Source organism: Schistocerca piceifrons, chromosome 3 (assembly GCF_021461385.2).
Source record: "Schistocerca piceifrons isolate TAMUIC-IGC-003096 chromosome 3, iqSchPice1.1, whole genome shotgun sequence".
NCBI classification, from domain to species: Eukaryota; Metazoa; Arthropoda; class Insecta; order Orthoptera; family Acrididae; genus Schistocerca; species Schistocerca piceifrons.
The window spans coordinates 827,129,379-827,148,879 of record NC_060140.1 but is presented as its reverse complement, the minus strand read 5'-3'; the positions used below and the strand labels follow the sequence as shown (position 1 = coordinate 827,148,879).

General features: G+C 44.7%; 1 protein-coding gene across 1 annotated transcript in view; it reads right to left on the bottom strand.

Moving 5' to 3' along the window:
- Nucleotides 1-221: 221 nt before the first annotated feature.
- Nucleotides 222-19,501, bottom strand: part of LOC124789091 (putative uncharacterized protein DDB_G0290521) — a 79,744-nt gene continuing 60,464 nt past the window's right edge. Inside the window, exon 4 of the mRNA XM_047256381.1 lies at nucleotides 222-450. Coding sequence (XP_047112337.1) covers nucleotides 222-450 — 229 coding nt within the window. The remainder of the gene's footprint in view (nucleotides 451-19,501) is intronic.

Below are 19,501 nucleotides of genomic sequence, written 5' to 3'. Positions count from 1 at the left end.
AGGATGATATGCATTTCCCTGCGTTACAAGCCCACATTTTGGAAGTCGACGCAATGCGGCTCGTTTTCTGGGCCACCAGATATAGGAGAGTGTTCCTTGTCTTCAGGTGCCTTCTGGTGAATGATGCCACTGGAGTCCGTTGCAACTGTGGACGAGTCAACGAAGTCGTTGTCTTCCGCCGGCTTCACATCCCTGTCCCGTTCTTGAACTGACAATCACCTCTACTTGTGTCGCTTGGGTGATTTTCGCTTGCGGGTCCGTGATTCGACATCCACTGGAGGGCGGGGCTTGACACGGTCTCGGTCACCAGGAGTCCGTGTGTCCGATCCCGACAGTGACGGCGGCTGGGTGCCCACAACGCTGCGGTGGGCAGAGGCTGTAGGTACCTCCGCACCGTTTGGCTGCGGCGTCGTCGATCGTGGATCGTTGGGGAAGTTCATTGCGGGGCACCTGAACGAGGCGGCGATGCAGACGTTCTAACATGGCCCTCCTGGTCGCAGCCCGAGCAGGTTTTCGGTTGGCCGTCATATATAACATTTGCGCGGCAGCCACCAACGAAAACATATGATGGAACGTGCTTCTTAAGTTCTATGCGCACTTGTAGTACTCCGTTAAGGACAGGGTACGCTTCGAATGTGTTCCATTTCTCCTCTGTGTGGCGCAAAACTGTGCCGTATGGCCACAGCGCATCAGCGACAAGGTTGACAGGAGCTTCGAACGGTAGTTCAAGGATGCGCACGGTATGCACCCCCAGACCAGCATGGTCAACTACTACCGCGCTCACATTACCGTCTGCGTGGCAAAAGCGAAAGCCGTTTGCAGATCGTTGAAGTAGTCTGTCGCAGGCCGCTTTGTCAATCAGTTTGAGGTACACTGTGCTGGATACAACAGACAAATGAATGCCTATCAGTTCTTGCGGTTCTATGTGCATGATGTCTCGAAGAAACCGTTCAATTTCATGGGCCTTCGGTCTCGTGTACGATGCGTTGAATGTCAGTTTGATTGTAGCTTGTAGATAAGAGAGCGCCATGGCGGGTCGGTACCGGTACTATAAGGCAATAAAACGACGCAACCGCGTGCTAGCGGTTAAACAACACCTGCAGAGCGATGCCCGGCGTGCTGAGCCCGTCCGCACGCTATCACGGCTGAAGGCCGGCTGCCCATCTGAGCTACCCAAGCACGACTCACGGCCCGTCCCCACAGCTTCAATTTGCCCGCGAAAGGCGAAGGTCCCGAGTTCTAGTCTCGGTCCGTCACACAGTTTTAATCTGCCAAGAAGTTTCATATCAGGGCACACTCCGCTGCAGAGTGAAAGTCTCATTCTCGAAACATCCCCCAGGCTGTGGCTAAGCCATGGCTCCCGAATATCCTTTCTTCTAGGAATGCTAGTTCTGCAAGGTTCGCAGAAGAGCTTCTGTGAAGTTTTGGAAGTAGGAGACGAGGTACTGGCAGAACTGAAGCTGTGGGGACGGGTTTTGAGTCGTGCTTGGGTAGCTCAGATGGTAGAGCGCTTGCCCGCGAACGGCAAGGGTCCCGAGTTAGAGTCTCGGTCTGGCACACAGTTTTAATCTGCCAGAAAGCTTCAATTAAAAATGGCTTAACCGCATAAATAATCAAATACGAAGGGCATTCAATAATATTTTTCTGAAAGCAGGTTTTTTTATTCAGGATTCAAATAAATCATATTTTTCCCCACTATCTTGACTACAAAACCCTATTTTTCGATATAATCTCCGCTCAATTCGATGGCGTTACCCCACCTACCTGGTAGGTTCTGTATGCCCACATTGTATCGCTCTACTGGTCGGTGCTGGGGCCAACGTCTTGCTGCATCAGTAATCTCCCCATCATCGACGCACTTAAACCCGCAGTGTGCATCCTCCATTATGCCAAACAAATGGAAGCTGGAAAATGCGAGATCCGGAATGAGGTAGAACAGTTGAGTGAAGTTTCATTAGGTCCTCCTTGGTGCGCAGACTTGTGTGAGACGACCAGTTGTGCAGCGACGTGTTTTGATTGTGATCCATCTGTCGCTTCTAATGAGAGTGTCCGCACGTTCAAACATTGCAGGAGTCATAGCTGTGTGTTGCCGTCCGGCACACGGGGTTCGGTCAGATTTGCACGACACTGTTGCGATGACGACAGGCACCTCACCCAACGATTCACCGTGATTTTGTTTACCGCTATATCTCCGTAGACATTCTGCAAGCGCCTATGAATATCTGCTATGCTCTGGTTTTCCACCAAAAGAAACTCAGTGAGAGACCACTGCCTGAAAAGCACGTCCGTTAAAGGCACCATTTTGAAGGCTACACATGGTGCCATCAGCTGTCAGAATTTTATGATACTATACAGGATGAAGAGGGAATTCTCCACGATGTCCCACTAAAAATTCCGCAATTTTTTCAACAGAAATCGGCCGAGAAAAGAAAATGTTATAATACTTACTGTATGCCCTTCGTACATACAGTGAAGACCTAACTAATCGAAATTCCTACGTAAAATTTACTGTTGAAACATGTGACCGGATTTTGTATAGGATTACTGGCTGCATGCGTATCTTTGATATTAATACATGTTGATGGCGTTATTTCGGCTCTTTGACCGCTAAGCGGAGTCGGCCTTTATGGCCACACATGCAGATAATGGCCGAAACTCATAAATAACTGCGTGAAATCTCGACTGTAACTGAAATGAGTACGGAGCTAACACTTTTCAGATTTCGCTGCACCCCTTCACAGACATTACGTCTACCATTAATTTTTGGTTTTACGGTAAGCAGACCAAGAAATGAGTTTTATGTTACGTAGAGTGATACATTTTCACTACGAATGTTAACACTAAATGCGTTGCGGAGTCCTGGGGACTCCAAAACAAAGTGTGAAGTGTCTGGAACTTTTTTTTGTTGTTTTTGGTACAATACGTTATCAAAGACGTATAACGAAACAAACTTTTTTATTTACAACAAAATTATTTATTTACAACAAAATAAAGCCAAAAACTAAAGATATTATGAAAATAACCATAATCTTTCTGTTATATCTATTTTCCAAGAAGAAACTTACAAAAGCTTTTTTTTTTATGGAATAAGAAAAGAGCAAACATTTACTTCTACCGTAAAATATTGACAATGGTGCAAACGCTTTTATAAAAAGAGATAATTTTTAGGATTCTTGTAGATCTGCAATGAATTAAACGCACAATTTTCATCTTCACTTTCAGTACCTTGCGTATCATCTCCGTCAATAGATGCATCGCCAGAAAATTCACTTGCTATTTTTGATCACTTGGAATAACATTTACAACGATAATATTGCTCTCGGGATCGCCATCTTGATCTGAACAGTCAGCATCACATTTCTCAATCCATCTTAGTTCATGTTCCTCAAAGTTGCGATCTGCAGTGTTAACCAGTTTTGGATTCGCGACAACAGTCGCCTGAACATGTGGCGCGTCTTCCCTGGTCAACAAACACAAAAGTTACTACACTTCATTCTTCCCTGGAGTCCCAATTATAGGTTAACTGTTGCATTGTTGTTGTCGTTGTTGTGGTCTTCAGTCCAGAGACTGGTTTGATGCAGCTCTCCATGCTACTCTATCTTTCTTCATCTCCCAGTACCTACTGCAACCTACATCCTTCTGAATCTGTTTAGTGTATTCATCTCTTTGTCTCCCTCTACGATTTTTACCCTCCGCGCTGCTCTCCAATACTAAATTGGTGATCCCTTGATGCCTCAAATATGTCCTACCAACCGATCCCTTCTTCTAGTCAAGTTGTGCCACAAATTTCTCTTCTCCCTAATTCTATTCAATACCTTCTCATTAGTTATGTGATCTACCCATCTAATCTTCAGCATCCTTCTGTAGCACCACATTTCGAAATCTTCTATTCTCTTTTTGTCTAAACTATTTATTGTCCACGTTTCACTTCCATACATGGCTGCACTCCATACAATTACATTCAGCAAAGACTTCCTGACACCTAAATCTATACTCAATGTTAACAAATTTTCTTTCTTCAGAAACGCCTTCCTTGCCACTGCTGGTCTACATTTTATATCCTCTCTACTTCGGCCATCATCAGTTATTTTGCTCCCCATATAGCAAAACATATTTACTACTTTACGCGTCTCATTTTCTAATCCAATACCCTCAGCATCACCCGATTACATTAGTAATGCGAAAAAGAAATTACTTAATGCCTCTGACGGGGAAGGGAGGGGGTCGTGACTTTTCTAACCGAGGCTGCCCTTCTGAGGGATCAGTTGATTTCTCCCGCTCAGCACTGCTCCGCAATTAAGTCTGGAGAGGGCGGCTGCGACGAAACAAGACGCCAGGTCGGTTTACAAAGCCCAGGGAGACGCTCCCCAGGGCTTATGATTGCGGACCGGACGGCACGGGAAGAGCAAATAAGGAGGCAGGAGAGCTAGCGGATTCATTTTTAAGTCTGCACGTTCCGGCTGGCGTGCGCGTTTCCGCCCGATAGCTGCGAGCGAGTGAGTGGGACAGCCAGCGAGGGGAAAGAAAATACGGCAGCGTCGGAGTGTGTTATTGGTCCCGGCGGGCCGCCGCCAATCTATACCGCAGCCAATTACTGAGTGGCCGGCGCCCGGCGCTAGGCAACCCGCGCGGCGGCATCGAAACGCGCGTTGTGCGCTGCGTCCAGAGGCCAGAGCCCTGCGCGTGTTTTAAATTACACACGCTCGCCGAGGCAGCCGCGCCTAGCGGGCCGGCCACCCGCGCACCAGAGGCGCTAATTCACAGAGTGCACCAGTAGCAGGGGGGGGGGGGGGGCGATCACACTGGGTGTTAGCGGTCCGTAAACTTTGGGGACGAGGGGGGAGGAGGGGAGGGGAGGGAAGCGAGTATCTATTAGAGAGAAGGGAACACATGAAATTGTCAGGGATTGTTTTTCAAGGAATTAAGTGGTTCTCTGAAAAATGGAGTCTTCCTTAACTTTGAGAAAACACACTACATGCAGATCCGTACAACAAATAGTCATTTCAAACATCTTACGGGTTTGCTGCCGGGTGACGTCGCCGACCACCGCCGATATTTTGCGAGGTGCCGGGGCAAGCAGTGTATTTAACACTAAATTCTTCTAGAATCTACATATGTAAATGATACTCTAAGCCCCCCCCCCTATTCTAACTCCGATTAAAAAAATATATAAACTCCAATTAAAAAAATATACGCGAACTGACTGTAATCAACCCTGCAAGTGGAGTAGAAAAGAGTTTGGCACCTGCAATAATTTAATTTGATAAATAAGTTAAATAAAGGAAGGTTTCATTAACGTAGTGAGAAATGATGGGTTGCTCTACCGATTAACAGAATGAAAGTTCTGTCCAAAATAACAATATGATTTATTAAGACTAAACACAAAATAATAAACAAAAACACATGAAACATTTATAATACATCAAATTGGCTCAAATTGGATACTCAAACAAACGCTGTGAAGGAGAAGTTGTCCCTAAACTAGATTGTGAGGTTTATGACGAAGTGGTATGTGGAGCCAATTCCTTGCCACTCAAATCTTAAGAGACACACACAGCTAACCCAACATTAATTCCTGCTACTCAAGACAGAACAAAGTTAGAAAAAGACGAACAGGCGCGCTCTGCTGAGCTCTGATTATCACCTAGGAAAATCCCTATCTGCCGGTGCTGCGGACATACATTACCAAACTGTCTTCTTAACTGCCGGAACACGATCTGGCATACCGGCGGCGATGGCTGGTTGCTTCGACATCCTCGACCGAAAAGCGAGAGCCGACCACCCTAGAGCACCCGTACATGCCGAACACCGAACATTCCCGCCCCCACGACAGTGGCCGTGGTTAAACGTTCCAATCAGCAACTCGAAAACCGGCGGAAAATTCCACTCCATTGTCAGAGCACTACCATTCCACCAATGGAGATCCTTGGCGCCAATTTCTGCGCTGATTTTGCTACGTCACGGAGCTATGCCCTGAGCAAGCCAATCACAGTTACTATTTTGCAGAAAGCGCAGGAATTTTCCCGCCACAACTGCCTGGGTACACAAGTCATTCCCACGCCTCGCTGGTAGCCCGCCAGAAAGTGTTTTCGCTAAGTTTCTTCGAAGTAACGGAACCTCTAGCCCAGCCGCTACTTCAGGCCCCTCCGGGCGTGTCTTTTGACAATGTCGGCGTCTGGAAAGCATTCACTCGACTCCCTCACACCCTTTCAAAGTCAGCAGAGCCCGCCTGTCACCGGACCACCCGGGTGACGAGAGACGCTGCGTGGGAAGTCCGCGTGTGAAGGAATAGCAACTTTCCACCGCATGCAATTAGAGAGGAGAATCGTAAGATAGAAATATGAGAGGGGGCTCATGCCAACTCTCAATTTCAACAGGAGCACACCCTGCCATTCTCAAGGCACAAATGCAAGGAGGAAGAAATGTGCACGGAAATTTAATACCTCGGTTCACAGAGGAGAAACAAGAAAGATACCACTCACAGAACAAGTGTCAACGGAAAGATGACCAACACCAGAAATATCGATAGTGACTCATCAACAAGTGAGGTAACACTAATTCTGTCCCTCTGTTTTTTGATGAGATGCAGAGCCGGATTCCAAGCAGCATTTAAACGAAATCCACCATCTCTGTTAATAAGGTTGCTTGATAGTTTGATTTCAACATCTTCCTTAATAACACTATCCCAATAGCTGGACGTGCAAACCAGATCACCGTGTTGTTGTATTCCATAGGATGACCGGTGTCAAGGCAGTGTTCTGCAATAGCGGATTTGCTCGGCTGTTGTAACCGTGTGTGGCGCTTATGTTCAATACACCAGTCTTCCACAGTCCTGATTGTCTGACCAATATATGACATACCACAACTGCAAGGAATACGATGGACCCCAGCCTTACGCAAACCAAGATCATCTTTTACGGACGCCAACAGGGCCTTAATCTTAGGTGGTCGAAAAATACATTTCACATCATACTTCCGCAAAATACGGCCAATCCTGTTGGAAATGCTTCCTGCGTAAGGCAAAAACGCCGTAGACTTAGGTGGCTCTTCGTTGCTATCGTCACTCACCCGTTGAGCAGAAGGCCGATGGCGCAACACACGTTTGATCTGCCTCTCACTATAACCTACTGAAGAAAAGTTCTTTGTCACAGGAGACTATCAAGAGTCTGAATTCTTACTGTGCTGTACCACCTAGATTATATGGCCTCCCTAAGGTCCATAAAGAGGCTGTCCCGTTGAGGCCTATTGTTTCTAACATTGGTGCTCCGACTTATCGTGTAGCTAAACATTTTGCTAGTTTGTTGAGCCCACTAGTAGGTAGGTGTGAACACCACATTAAGAACTCTGCAGATTTCTTACGTCGATTGCAGGGATTGCGTTTGAATGACTGATATTTTAGTCAGTTTTGATGTGGTTTCTCTTTTCACTCGCGTCTCTCTCTCTGATTCGTTGCAGCTAATTGAGGTGAAGTTTGGTGTCGAGTTAACAAATTTGTTTCGACATGTGCTGACTTCCACTTTTTATTTAATGGTCAGCCGAGCAAATCCGCTATTGCAGAACACTGCCTTGACACCGGTCATCCTATGGAATACAGCACGGAGCTTCTGGCTTGCACGTCCAACTACTGGGACAGTGTTATTAAGGAAAATGTTGAAATCAAACTATCAAACAACCTTATTAACAGAGATGGTGGATTTCGTTTAAATGCTGCTTGGAATCCGGCTCTGTCTCTCGTCAAAAAACAGAGGGACAGAATTAGTGCTACCTCATCTGTTGATTAGTTACTATCGATATTTATGGTGTTGGTCATCTTTGTTTGTGTTGACACTTGTTCTGTGTGCGGTATCTTTCTTGTTTCTCCTATGTGAACCGAGGTATTAAATTTCCTTGCACATTTCTTTCTCCTTGCATTTGTGCCTTGAGAACGGCAGGGTGTGCTCCTGTCGAAATATCGGCGGTGGTCGACGACGTCACCCGGCAGCAAACCCGTAAGTTGTTTGAACATTCAATTCGCCGGGAAAAGTTAAGGTCTCACAATAGTCATTTGCTAATTTCCAGGAAACGTTAGTACTTCAAGTGCTGGCCGACTTCGGAACGTCTGAGCGCCGTTAGCTGCACTGCCTTTTCTTATTTTCTGTTGTGTGTCTTTGTATAGCTCACAGCCGATGGTTTTGAATTAATGTTGAATTGTTGTCAGTGGTGTTTTAAGTCATGGGCCTTCAGCTGATTTAAAATTAAAGTTCCTTACTTTTCAAGTGTTAGGTTGGTTGGGCCTTCAGCCTGATTAAAATATTGTACAAAGACAAAGCCTTGGGCCTTCTGCCTACTAAAAATTATTTTAGTTGTGTTTTGAGTCATGGGCTTTCAGACGTTTTAAAATTAAAAGTTTCTTGCTTGACAGGTGTTAGCTTGTTTGGGCCTTCAGCCTCATTAATATATCGTTCAAAGATAAACCCTTGGGCCTTCTGCTTAATAAAAATGATTTTAGTTGTGTTCTAAGTCATGGGCCTTCAGTTGTTTTAAAATTAAAGGTCCTTGCTTGTCAAGCTTTAGCTTGTTTGGAGCCTTCAGCCTAATTTAAGATAAGGCTGTGTTGTTTAAATTTATTTTACCTTGAGTTTTACATCATGGGGCCTTCAGTCGTTTTTAAATTAAGGATATCTGTCTTTCGAGCATCAGACTATTTGGGGCCTTTAGTCTAATTGAAGATAAGACCTTCTGCCTTGTGTTTCTTTTTACTTAATTTTACCTTGAGTCTTAAATCATCGGCCTTCAGCCGTCTGTAAATTAAGGTTGTTGTTTTTCAAGTGTTAGATTTTTGGGCCTTCAGTCAAATTATAGAACTTACTTAACGTGAGGCCTTCTGCCGTCTAAATATTCTTTTGGCGTCTGAATTTTGAATTAATGCCTTTTAGCCGTTTCTTTTACATTAAAGTGGTTGTGCCATTAAGACGTAAGATAGTGTGCCGTATTCAGCCGATAACTAAGTTCAAGAATTTGTACTGTAATGTTTGGTCAAATAAATAAAGTTATATGTGTTCTAGTGTAACTGACAGCCGGTCATTTTGGCCCCTTTCCACAATTCCAACTACCTGTCCTGTCCTGCGCGTTTGGCAGGGCGTTTCACCAGTGTGACCGGGTCGCCGTGTCTCCGAGTTCCGAACGAACATGTCGGATTGGAGCTGCAGTCAGCTTCGGACAGCAAAGACTCGCCCGACCGTTGCCGACCCACGTAACTTGAGTGGGAACGACCTGGGTTGGTCGTTCGGTCGGTCGACGTGTATTTGGTCGCCGACTGCTTGTGGAAACTCTCTGTGTGTCCAATTCATTCGTCCTTGTTGTTCCAGTGATTGCTTTTACGATTGGTCGGGTCTTTTGTGCAAGTGAGTTTACGTGGAACGGTGTGTAGCTTCTGTGATTTCCACTGAGCAGATGAATGATGTCTGCGTACTGAAGTAGTCAGTCGGTCGATTGAAACAGAGCAGCTAGTGTGTCGGATGGAACGGAATTGATTAGGCTGTTGGTTGGTTCCTCAGCCGTCCCTAGGTCGTGTTGCCACTCGATTGTTCAGTGTTACGCTTACCTGCCTGTCTCACCTAAACTGTGGGTCGAGTTTTCTCTACAGGCCGACCCTTGGAACAGTTCTGAGTATCACTGTTTGTTGTTTGTGATTGTCATTTTATTTGGTCGCAGGTACTGTGTGAGGCCTTCAGTCGTGTATTAATGTTTTCTGTTTATATTTAGTATATGGCCTACAGCCGAACTTCATGACAATTATTTTAAGTGATCTGAGGCTTTCCCGGCGAATGTGCTGTATCCAAGGTTCTCGGGTGTCCAGCCGGATCCGATCGTCGAAGATCCACGATATTTCGGCGAATAACCCTTCCGCCATCGTCAGGTGGTGCTGATGGAATGATCTGTTTGCGCTGTGTCCGTGGTATTTATTTCCGCGGGGTCCCTAGTCGTACCCCGGCGAGGGCGGCTGGCAGGGCGCCGCGTGGTGGGAGGGGTGGGAGTAGCTGTAGCTGTAGCGGGCTCCCCATGGCCAACCTGTTCATGGAGAGTTTCGAAGAGGAAGCACTGGAAGCCGCCGAACTGAAACCTGTATGCTTCTTTCGCTACGTGGACGACACGTTCGTCATCTGGCCACATGGACACGAACAGCTACAGATTTTTCTACAACATCTGAATTCGGTCCACAGTAACATTCAGTTCACCATGGAGACTGGCGGTGGGCCGGCGCCATGTATATATAGGACAATCCCCCTCCTTGTGGGGCCTTATCCGGAAAAAATGGACGCATTTTACGTAAACACCAAGTGAAAACCATCTTCCGTACTCCAAGCAAAACCAAGAGCCTTCTTGGTGGTGTCGAGGACAAACTTGGTGTACATAAATCAGGGGTTTATCAAATACCTTGCCAATGCGGTAGTGTATATCTAGGGCAGATCATTCGCACCGTTGAGGACCGATGCCGAGAACATCAACGGCACACTAGACTGCAACAGCCCAGTAAGTCGACAATCGCTGAGCATTGTCTGTCGGAACTCCACAGCATGGATTATGACCAAACCAAAGTCCTGACACAGACTTCCAAATACTGGGACTGTGTCATCAAACAGATCAGAGTAAGGGGGCCACAACTAAAGAGGTTACATCCTTAGCAAGACGTGCGAACCCGCGATCACCCGGATTAAGAAGAAAAAGGATATTTCCCAGAGTGTACCGACTTCGGGGGAGGAGGGAAGAATAATGAGAGCGGTGCTGGCAGACCCTCCTGAACGAGAAGCCCTAGGACGCAGCGCCCAGACGGCGGGAGAACGGACGCTGTACCTGGACCGCGCGCGAGGCGCGGACCTCACCCACTCATAGGAAGCGCCTGAGGGAGGAGCGGGAGGGGGATTGTCCTATATATACAGGGCGCCGGCCCACCGCCGGTCAGTACATCAGCGCACCTGATGATGACAATGTGGCCGATTGCCGAAATATTGCGTCCTATGCACACTCAAACCAAGCTATTCACCCGAGATTTATTTCGTCCTAAAATACGCCTAGAGAAATTGAAGAATCAGAACAGGCCGGCTACAACCGATACCGGTACTTTAGTTCTGAATAACCGGTATTTTTCGTTTTTTTGTCTCGTTTATAGCAGCTTTTTCATTTTTTAGTAGTAACTGGGCAGAAAAAACATATCAGTTTACCACAGTAGTGGTGCTAATTTTTGTTTTTGTTTTTGAATAAAACTTTTTTTAAAGACGAGTAATATTTATGCCCAAAATTTCTTTTGCTTTGAAATATTTTAATAGCAGACAGCGACAAACGCGTGACATAAGAATCAGTACAATATTGCTGAGACAATGTACAGGGTCACAGTTATTGAACTATTTGTAAAATAAACGTAAATTAGTTACAAACTACGGCTTGCACACACTTTATTCAACATGTAAACGTCACTGCAGATATTCGAATTTAGGTTACGACATGTTCGATATGCCTGCCATCATTGGCTATGATGTGGCGCAGAGGAATAACTATATTCTGCACGACCCGTTGAAGTGTAGGAACATCGATGCTGTCGATGACCTCCTGAATGGTTGTTTTTAGCTCAGCAATGGTTTTTTGGGTTATTGCTGTACACCTTGTCTTTAATATAGCTCGACAAAAAGGAGTTACATATGTTCAGATCCACAGAATATGACGGCCAATCGAGGCTCATGCCAGTGGCCTCTGGGTATCCCAGAGACAGAATGCGGTCCCCAAAGTGCTCCTCCAGGACACCAAACACTCTCCTGCTTCGATGGGGTCGAGCTCCGTCTTGCATGAACCACATCTTGTCGAAATCAGGGTCACTTTGGTTAACTGGGAAGAAATCATCTTCCAAAACCTTCACGTACCGTTCGGTACTCACCGTGCCATCAAGGAATATTGCACCGATTATTCCGCGACTGGTCGTTGCCAATTTTGTTTATTGACGAAACCATCCATATGAGAGTGGGATTCGTCTAAACCAAAACATAAAATTCCCATCATGCCCGCAGCCAACCGTGCAGCTTGAACGTCCTAACGCAAATCGTCCAGAAGTTATGACGTTTTTATTTCATATAGTTCAATAATTGTCACCCTATATCTGTTGCTGTGTGGCACCGTCTATTAGTTGGTGCACGTGCATCTGGAGAGTGTAAGACTTGGCCCCACCTGGCCTATACGGTAGTATCTCGCAGAGGACGGAAACACCACAAAACTCCACAAACAACATAGTCGCCAGAGAACACACAAATGCACAGAACAGAAACACTAATGAGATGACCAACAAGAACAGTTCGTACAGTTTAACATACACCCGCAAATAAACAGACAGAATAGCAGATACTGCATAGAAACACACACATAACATACAGAACAGCAAACACACTCCAGTTGTGAGCGGCGGGTGGATAATAAGATTAAATTATATTTTGGTCGCGGTCTTTTTACAAGAGCCTGTAAACCATTTTTGAGGTCAGCCAGAAAGCGATGGAGAACATACTGACCATAATTTTCAGTCTGCAAGTCCCCATTCTTCTTGGATAGCTGAAAGAAATTTTCTACTCTATTTACTCAGCGGAATCAGCGTCTATGATTATAAATAAAGGTTCTGAGTCGTAACTAATTCATATATTCAGTAGAAGTTCACACGCACAAACGTAGTACTATTTCTGATAATAATAATGATGTCCCTGTCATAGGCAGCACTACGAGCAGTTCAGAGGCGTCCTCTGCTGAAAGTTCCAATTAAACGGTATTCTTCCTCCACTTCTAATCATCAAAGTTAATTGCTCACCACAAAAATGAAAAATAATCTCATCACTTGCTACGCGGTTTTTGTAACATTACGGCGGCACACAAACTGTTACTTCCGTAAAATCTAAGCGATCCAGGATGGTGTACAGTCCTCGCGAGTTCAATTCCTATTTGTACCGAAACGATGCGTTTTGCAGCAGACTGGCTATGATGTTATTCGAGGCAGTGTGTAAGCAGGCGTTTGACTGACGCGGACAAAGTGATAGCTCGGTGAGACGTGAAGTCCCTCAGTGCCCCTTAGGTCGCATTTATACTCGTATATAGGCGCAGCGAACGGCCGAAGAGAACATCTGCCGTCATCTGCTCTAAGCCTAGGTAGCAGCATCTAAATGTTCGCTTTCTCAGACACGTATTATTTAATAGCTCGGTCATGAATCAATTTACAAATTTTTATATGAGCGGAGTTAAGTTGGCTTTAATTACAGAAAAAGTTTCAGCTTTATGAAATTCAACTATGACGTGTAGAATTTTTAGAATGGAACTGACAGTAGAACATGACCTCTGAACTACTTCTTTAGGAGTCCTTGTATTGATTTTCATTTACATCAAAGACTTGAAACTTGTAGCTTTATTATTTAACGGATGTAAACAAGTCCTGTAATCAAAACTTTCTATCATTAGTATAAATGATTAATATTATGATACTTAATCTGTTACAAGTAAGGACATTTTGTTCCAAATTTAGTTTTTAGTAAGTTACTTGAAAACTACCTGAGGTAGTTTAGTGGGGTCGTATATTTAATGCTTTTATGACAAACTGAAGCTGCGTGCCAATTTTCATCTTTTTAATATTTAACGCCTTCAATTTTTCGTATAAACGCCGATTTTGAGCAATATTGCTCCGATCAAGTTGAGACCCGTAACAGTTGATTTTGACATACATATGCACATTCTGAACTACTTTTGGCTTTCTAGCTTTATTATTTAGCGCCCGCTTGTTTTTTCTAAAAACAATATATTTAGGGAACATATTCAGCTGATCACGCTGAAATTTAACAGTTTAACATTAACACACTGAAACATATGTTGACAAAGCTTGGAAAAGCTACTTTGCTTCCACCCTTAGGATATGGCGCAATACTTTGTGTGTTACGCTCAGGTGTGTTATGATGACGCGGCGCTAGTAGCAGTGAACGGGGAAGTCCCGCCATACTCGCTCGCCTCTGTATCTCTCACAATGATACAGCGCTTGTGTCTCACATGGTCACACACCAACAGAAAAACCAGGAAGATTCCAAGGAGCTGACATGTATCAGTTAGATTGTCAAGACTGTTAAGTCAGTGTATCTGGGAAGGACAGGCAGAGATTTCAAAACTAGACGCAAAGATCACATAATAAGCTGAAAGTATGAAAATGACCAGTCTACCTACGACGGGAAAGAAACCATCCAACACGGAACAGGGTGTGAAAATTATTAGAAAGAACAATTACAACAGAAAACGCCTAACGTTATAGGAAAAAAATTTGCACACAAAGTAAACTTGCAATGAACAAGGAAGTAACGAATGATCAACTCAATGTAAATAGCAACTCGATGGTCAAATGGTTCAAATGGCTCTGAGCACTATGGGAATTAACGTCTGAGGTCATCAGACCCCTAGAACTTAGAACTACTTAAACCTAACGAATCTAAGGACATCACACACATCCATGCCTGAGACAGGATTCGACCTGCGATCGTAGCGGTCGCGCGGTTCCAGACTGTAGCGCCTAGAATCGCTCGGTCACTTTGGCCGGCAACTAAAACAACCACTAGCCACTAAAATAACAAACACAGCTGCAGAGCAGCCGGACTACATACTAACTTAATCTTCCACCGAAGTCCTAAAAAACATTATTTGCAGTTCCCTCCACCAACACAGAATAATACACACAAACCCATGACAAACAAACGAATATCGAAATACATACAGACACCATAACATAAAAAAGTCAAACGAAAAATACCCAGCGACAGTTGGCCATACCATATACAGTAAACTCACACAACCGAAACACTGTGAAAGTGAAGTGTTCAATTTTAAGGTATTGGAAAACGCCGAAAATAGGACAACCTGCTGTAGGCAGACAACCACAGTTGCAGGACGACTCATTTGGAACCTTCAGATCACAAAATCGTAAGTAGAAACAAACACTAATTAAATTTACGAAACGTGTGCTCTAAGTAGTTGTTTCTTACTTAACAATAGGAAAAATAAAATGTAAAACCTTCTCGGTTTTCCTGCGGCGTCAATTCGGGATAAAATCTCAAGCTTTCGATAATAGCCGTCATCGTCAGGAGCAACTGAATGTCTTCATTGCTGCTGTGGTGGCCTTATATAGCCGTTGGATGGCTTCTCATTGGTCGGCTTGTGATTGGTCGGCAGTTACGTACTGCTGTCGTAGACGGTGTCAATGTGTGCGCTGGTGGCGCCTCCGCTTCCGCTGGAACGTCAACCTTGGAAGGAATGTTTCTGCTGCTTCTCTGCATCGAGCGCTCGTTTCCATGCACCGCTCAGATAGTACCCGCTATCAAGGTTAAAGTTCTTCTCGCTCATTCTTATTTCAACAGCCTCTTAAATAACAGACTCCCGTATGTGGAGGCATGGGACAAAATTTTTGTTTCATCGAACAGTATTTTATATTTGTTCGTGAGGCTGTACTCCGCAATTTCCGATTTCTCTAGTTCTCTATTTTTAATATGCCGTTGGTGTTATGCACAACGCTCAGAAACGGTACGAATGGTCTGACCTATATAATTGCTTCCACACTCACAGGAGATATAAATTCCAGGGACCCTGAGGCGGAGAGTGTCCTTAAGAGCGGGCATCATCTCCTTAATTTTCTTAGGAGGACGAAAAATCGGTCTTATACCCCGTCTACCTAGGACTCTTACTATTTTGCTGGATATAGCACCAAAAAAGGAAAGACCGCAATCGTTATTTCATCCCATGTGTGTGCAGCATTTTCACGTTTTCTTTTCTTGGAGAACGCTGCCTTTATATCGCTTGGACGGTAGCCATTCTTTCGGAACACGTAATTGATTTCGGACTTCAAGTGCTCCTCGTCACAAACAGTTTTTGCTCTATATACTAACGTGTTCAAGACGACTCTCTTCTGAACAGGGTGGTGGAAACTCGGTGCATTAAGGTATAAATCGGTATGCGTCGGCTTTGCGGTACATAGCGTGGCCGAGACGCCCGTCCACCTGTCGTCGTACTAAAACGTCTAAGAATGCCGCGAGGGGTAGCCGCGCGGTCTGGGGCGCCTTGTCACGGTCCGTGCGGCTTCCCCCGTCGGAGGTTCGAGTCCTCCCTCGGGAATGGGTGTGTGTATGTGTTGTCCATAGTGTAAGTTAGTTTAACCTCCTGAGGCCCCTGGTCCAGTATACTGGACTACGCACAAAAGCAGTGCTTGAGACCCAAAGTTCAGTATACTGTAGCAGCCATTCTGAAAAAAGTAAAATTGCAAAAAAAGTCCCGTTTTAATATATATTTTAGACATATCTGGCCCCAAAATGAGTATATTCTAAATGAAATTAAAGAAAAACCCCTTTGGGCCTCAGGAGGTTAAATTAGATTGTGTGTAGGCTTAGAGACCGACGACCTCAGCAGTTTGGTCCCACAAGAGCTTACCACAAATTTCCAAAATTTCCGCCAAAGAATGGCAGCCTTCCTTCCTTCTCCATCTCGACAGTGAACCGGATGTTCGGATGTATGGTGTTCATGTGTTCCATGAATGGTTCGAGAGCTTCTGCGCCGTGTGGCCAGACCATAAGTGTATCGTCAACATAACGATAAAATAAGGATGGATGGAGGGCAGCCGAATCTTATGTAAGTTCCTCAAAATTCTCCATAAAAAAGTTAGCCACTTATGGGAACAACGGAGAGCCCATCGCCATACCGACCGTCATTTCATAAAATTTTTATTACCATAGAAGAACTAGGTGGTCGTCATCACATGTCGGAACAACTTTATAGTTTCAGGAGGAAAAAGATCCTTCAGCAATTTGAAAGTGTCCTCCACAGGAACTTCTGTGAACAGCGATACCACATCCAGGCTGACTAAAATGTCATTTGGACCAACCCTAATCTGTTTGATTTCTCAAAGAACATCTGGGAGTTTTTGATGTGAAAATCATACCAGCCGACTATAGGAGTCATCAACTTTGTTACGTTTTTGGCCAGCTTGTAGGTAGGAGAACCAACTGCACTGACAGTAGGTCTCAAGGGAACATTATCATTAGCCTTGTAGATCTTCAGTAGTCCGTACAACCTGGGAGGTCTAGGAGCTCAGACTCTGAGGTTTTTCGGAACATAATCTGGCAGACCGGAATTCTTCAGTAGCTCCATAGTTTTTCTGCTGTACTCTAACATTCTGCGTGGTTTCTGTTGTTCTATATCGTGTCTACCTACCACTTTCGCGCAACGACGCTCTGAGCATGTTTTTTAGGGAATTGACTAGTTTGAACCTGGGACCTGTTGCTGGTAAGGAGACGTCAGACCACAAATGACATGTAGAGTTCAGAAGAGTTCAGTGAGACTAGCGATGATATGACCAAATACTTAATGATTTCAGCGTCAGCTCCACTGCACTCCCTGTAAAAGAATCTTAATACTAACTAAATTTAGTGGAAGGGGTTCAAGGCTTTCCTATTTTTAGTTGGCTGGTAAAATAACGTCGAAAAAGCAGTTAAGTGTATCATTGGAAATTTTATTCTACTCACAAAACATTGTTTAGCAGGCCGCAGTGGTCAAGCGGTTCTAGGCGCGCAGTCCGGAACCGCGCGACTGCTACGGTCGCAGGTTCGAATCCTGCCTCGGGCATGGATGTGTGTGATGTCCTTAGGTTAGTTAGGTTTAAGTAGTTCTAAGTTCTAGGGGACTGATGGCCACAGTAGTTAAGTCCCATAGTGCTCAGAGCCATTTGAACCATTTGAACCAACATTGTTTATAAATTGCACTATTGATAAAAGGAAATGTTTTAATACAGGATGGTAAAAACCAACTGCGTTCAACAAAAATGTGAACGAATATTCCCTGAATGGGTTTCCAAGTTCTACAAAGGATCGAAGGATGACCTATGCCATATCACATCTGTAATCTAGGTTTGAATTAAGTTTCACAAAAGAGGAAACTATCAAAACGGTCTACAGTGACCCTCAATTATCTTTAATTACTCATCTAACTTATCGTAAATTACAGTGGCTGATGTGGCTTCTCAATAATTATATAACAGAAAAATCATCGCTTTTCAGATTTTAACTTACGTAGCAAATGTGAATACCATGAGCTTTAATTGACGATCGACACTAGTATTACGCAAAACGGGGATGTAACAGATGAGACTTCTGCAGTTCTGAGTGAAGCCTTATGCGCTCAAAAATGCGGCATCACATGCGTTCATTACCTTGTCGGTGTTCGTCAGGGGGCGGCGGACAGCACAGCTCCGCTTACCTCGCCGTCTCGGAAGCAACTCTCTCCTAACTTCTCCTTACTACAGTTTACCGAAGTTGGTTTTAAAAAACTATCTGGCTGTGTTTTCATCTGACCAATCAGGGTTTCAATGTTAACCTTAAGCTCTGCCTACAAAAATTCTGTCTATCCAATGAGAAACGTTATACTTTTCTTGGTGGGGCAATGTTTTTAAAGTTTGAAACGTAACAGAGACGCGAAAAGTCTCACGCTAAAACTTGCAGCTGGTGTGGTCCTTTTAGTGTTATCGTAAGATCTATACTGTTCTTCTGGAGGTCTCTATCTTTTAACATGGGCTGGGTGTGGTCCTGACGTAACAGAGACCCGAAAAAGCCCACGCTAAAACTTGCAGCTGGGGTGTGGCCCTTTTTGTGTTATCGTAAGATCTATACTGTTCTTCTGGAGGGCTCTAGCTTTTAACATGGGCTGGGGGGTGGTCCTAGCGGTTAGCTGGCGACGTGGGTGTCCGTCCCTTATCGTAGGGCCTTCCAGCTTAACACAGTTCTGCTCTCGGCTTCTGTTCTCGTTTCTCCCCTCGGAACTGCGTCTGTCTCACGGTGGGAAGGTATGACATGCATTTAGGCATTCTTGTGTTATTCTGTGGTATTCCATTTGCTCACTCGTTACTCGTATTACTTTGGTTAATTTAATGCCACGATTTATTCGGAGCTATGTGACATACTACTGGATTTGCTTATCATGTCAGGGTTTTCATGGAAGGTGTTGGATTTGCTTGACACCTTACAGTATACCAAACTTGGGTCCCGTCTAAGACATTTGTACTTACTGTCATCCAACAGAGATGTCATTTTGCTATTATATTCGGTAGTATTAAGAATGACGGCGGCATTTCCTTTGCCATCTGGTAATACGACAAGATCTTCATCCTTCCGAAGTAAACGGAGCCCCTCCCTCTCCTCTCTATTGATATTAGATCTGGGAGGCTCAGCTGAGGCCAAAAAGCGACTGGTGATAAGTCTCACTTCGTCGGCGTCGTGCTGTGCAAGATGCTGCACCGCCTGTTCTGTCCACTGATAAGACCCACGATGGGTATAGTACGTGGTGTAGGAACTATCTCGGTCCTTAATAAAGGTTTGTATTTTGCTCCTACACCCCGTCGAAAGCATGAGATTTTATCCCGAGTTGACGACGGAATTGTAAAATGAATCTGCGTTGCTATCCTGCTGTGTTCAAAATTACTAATCAA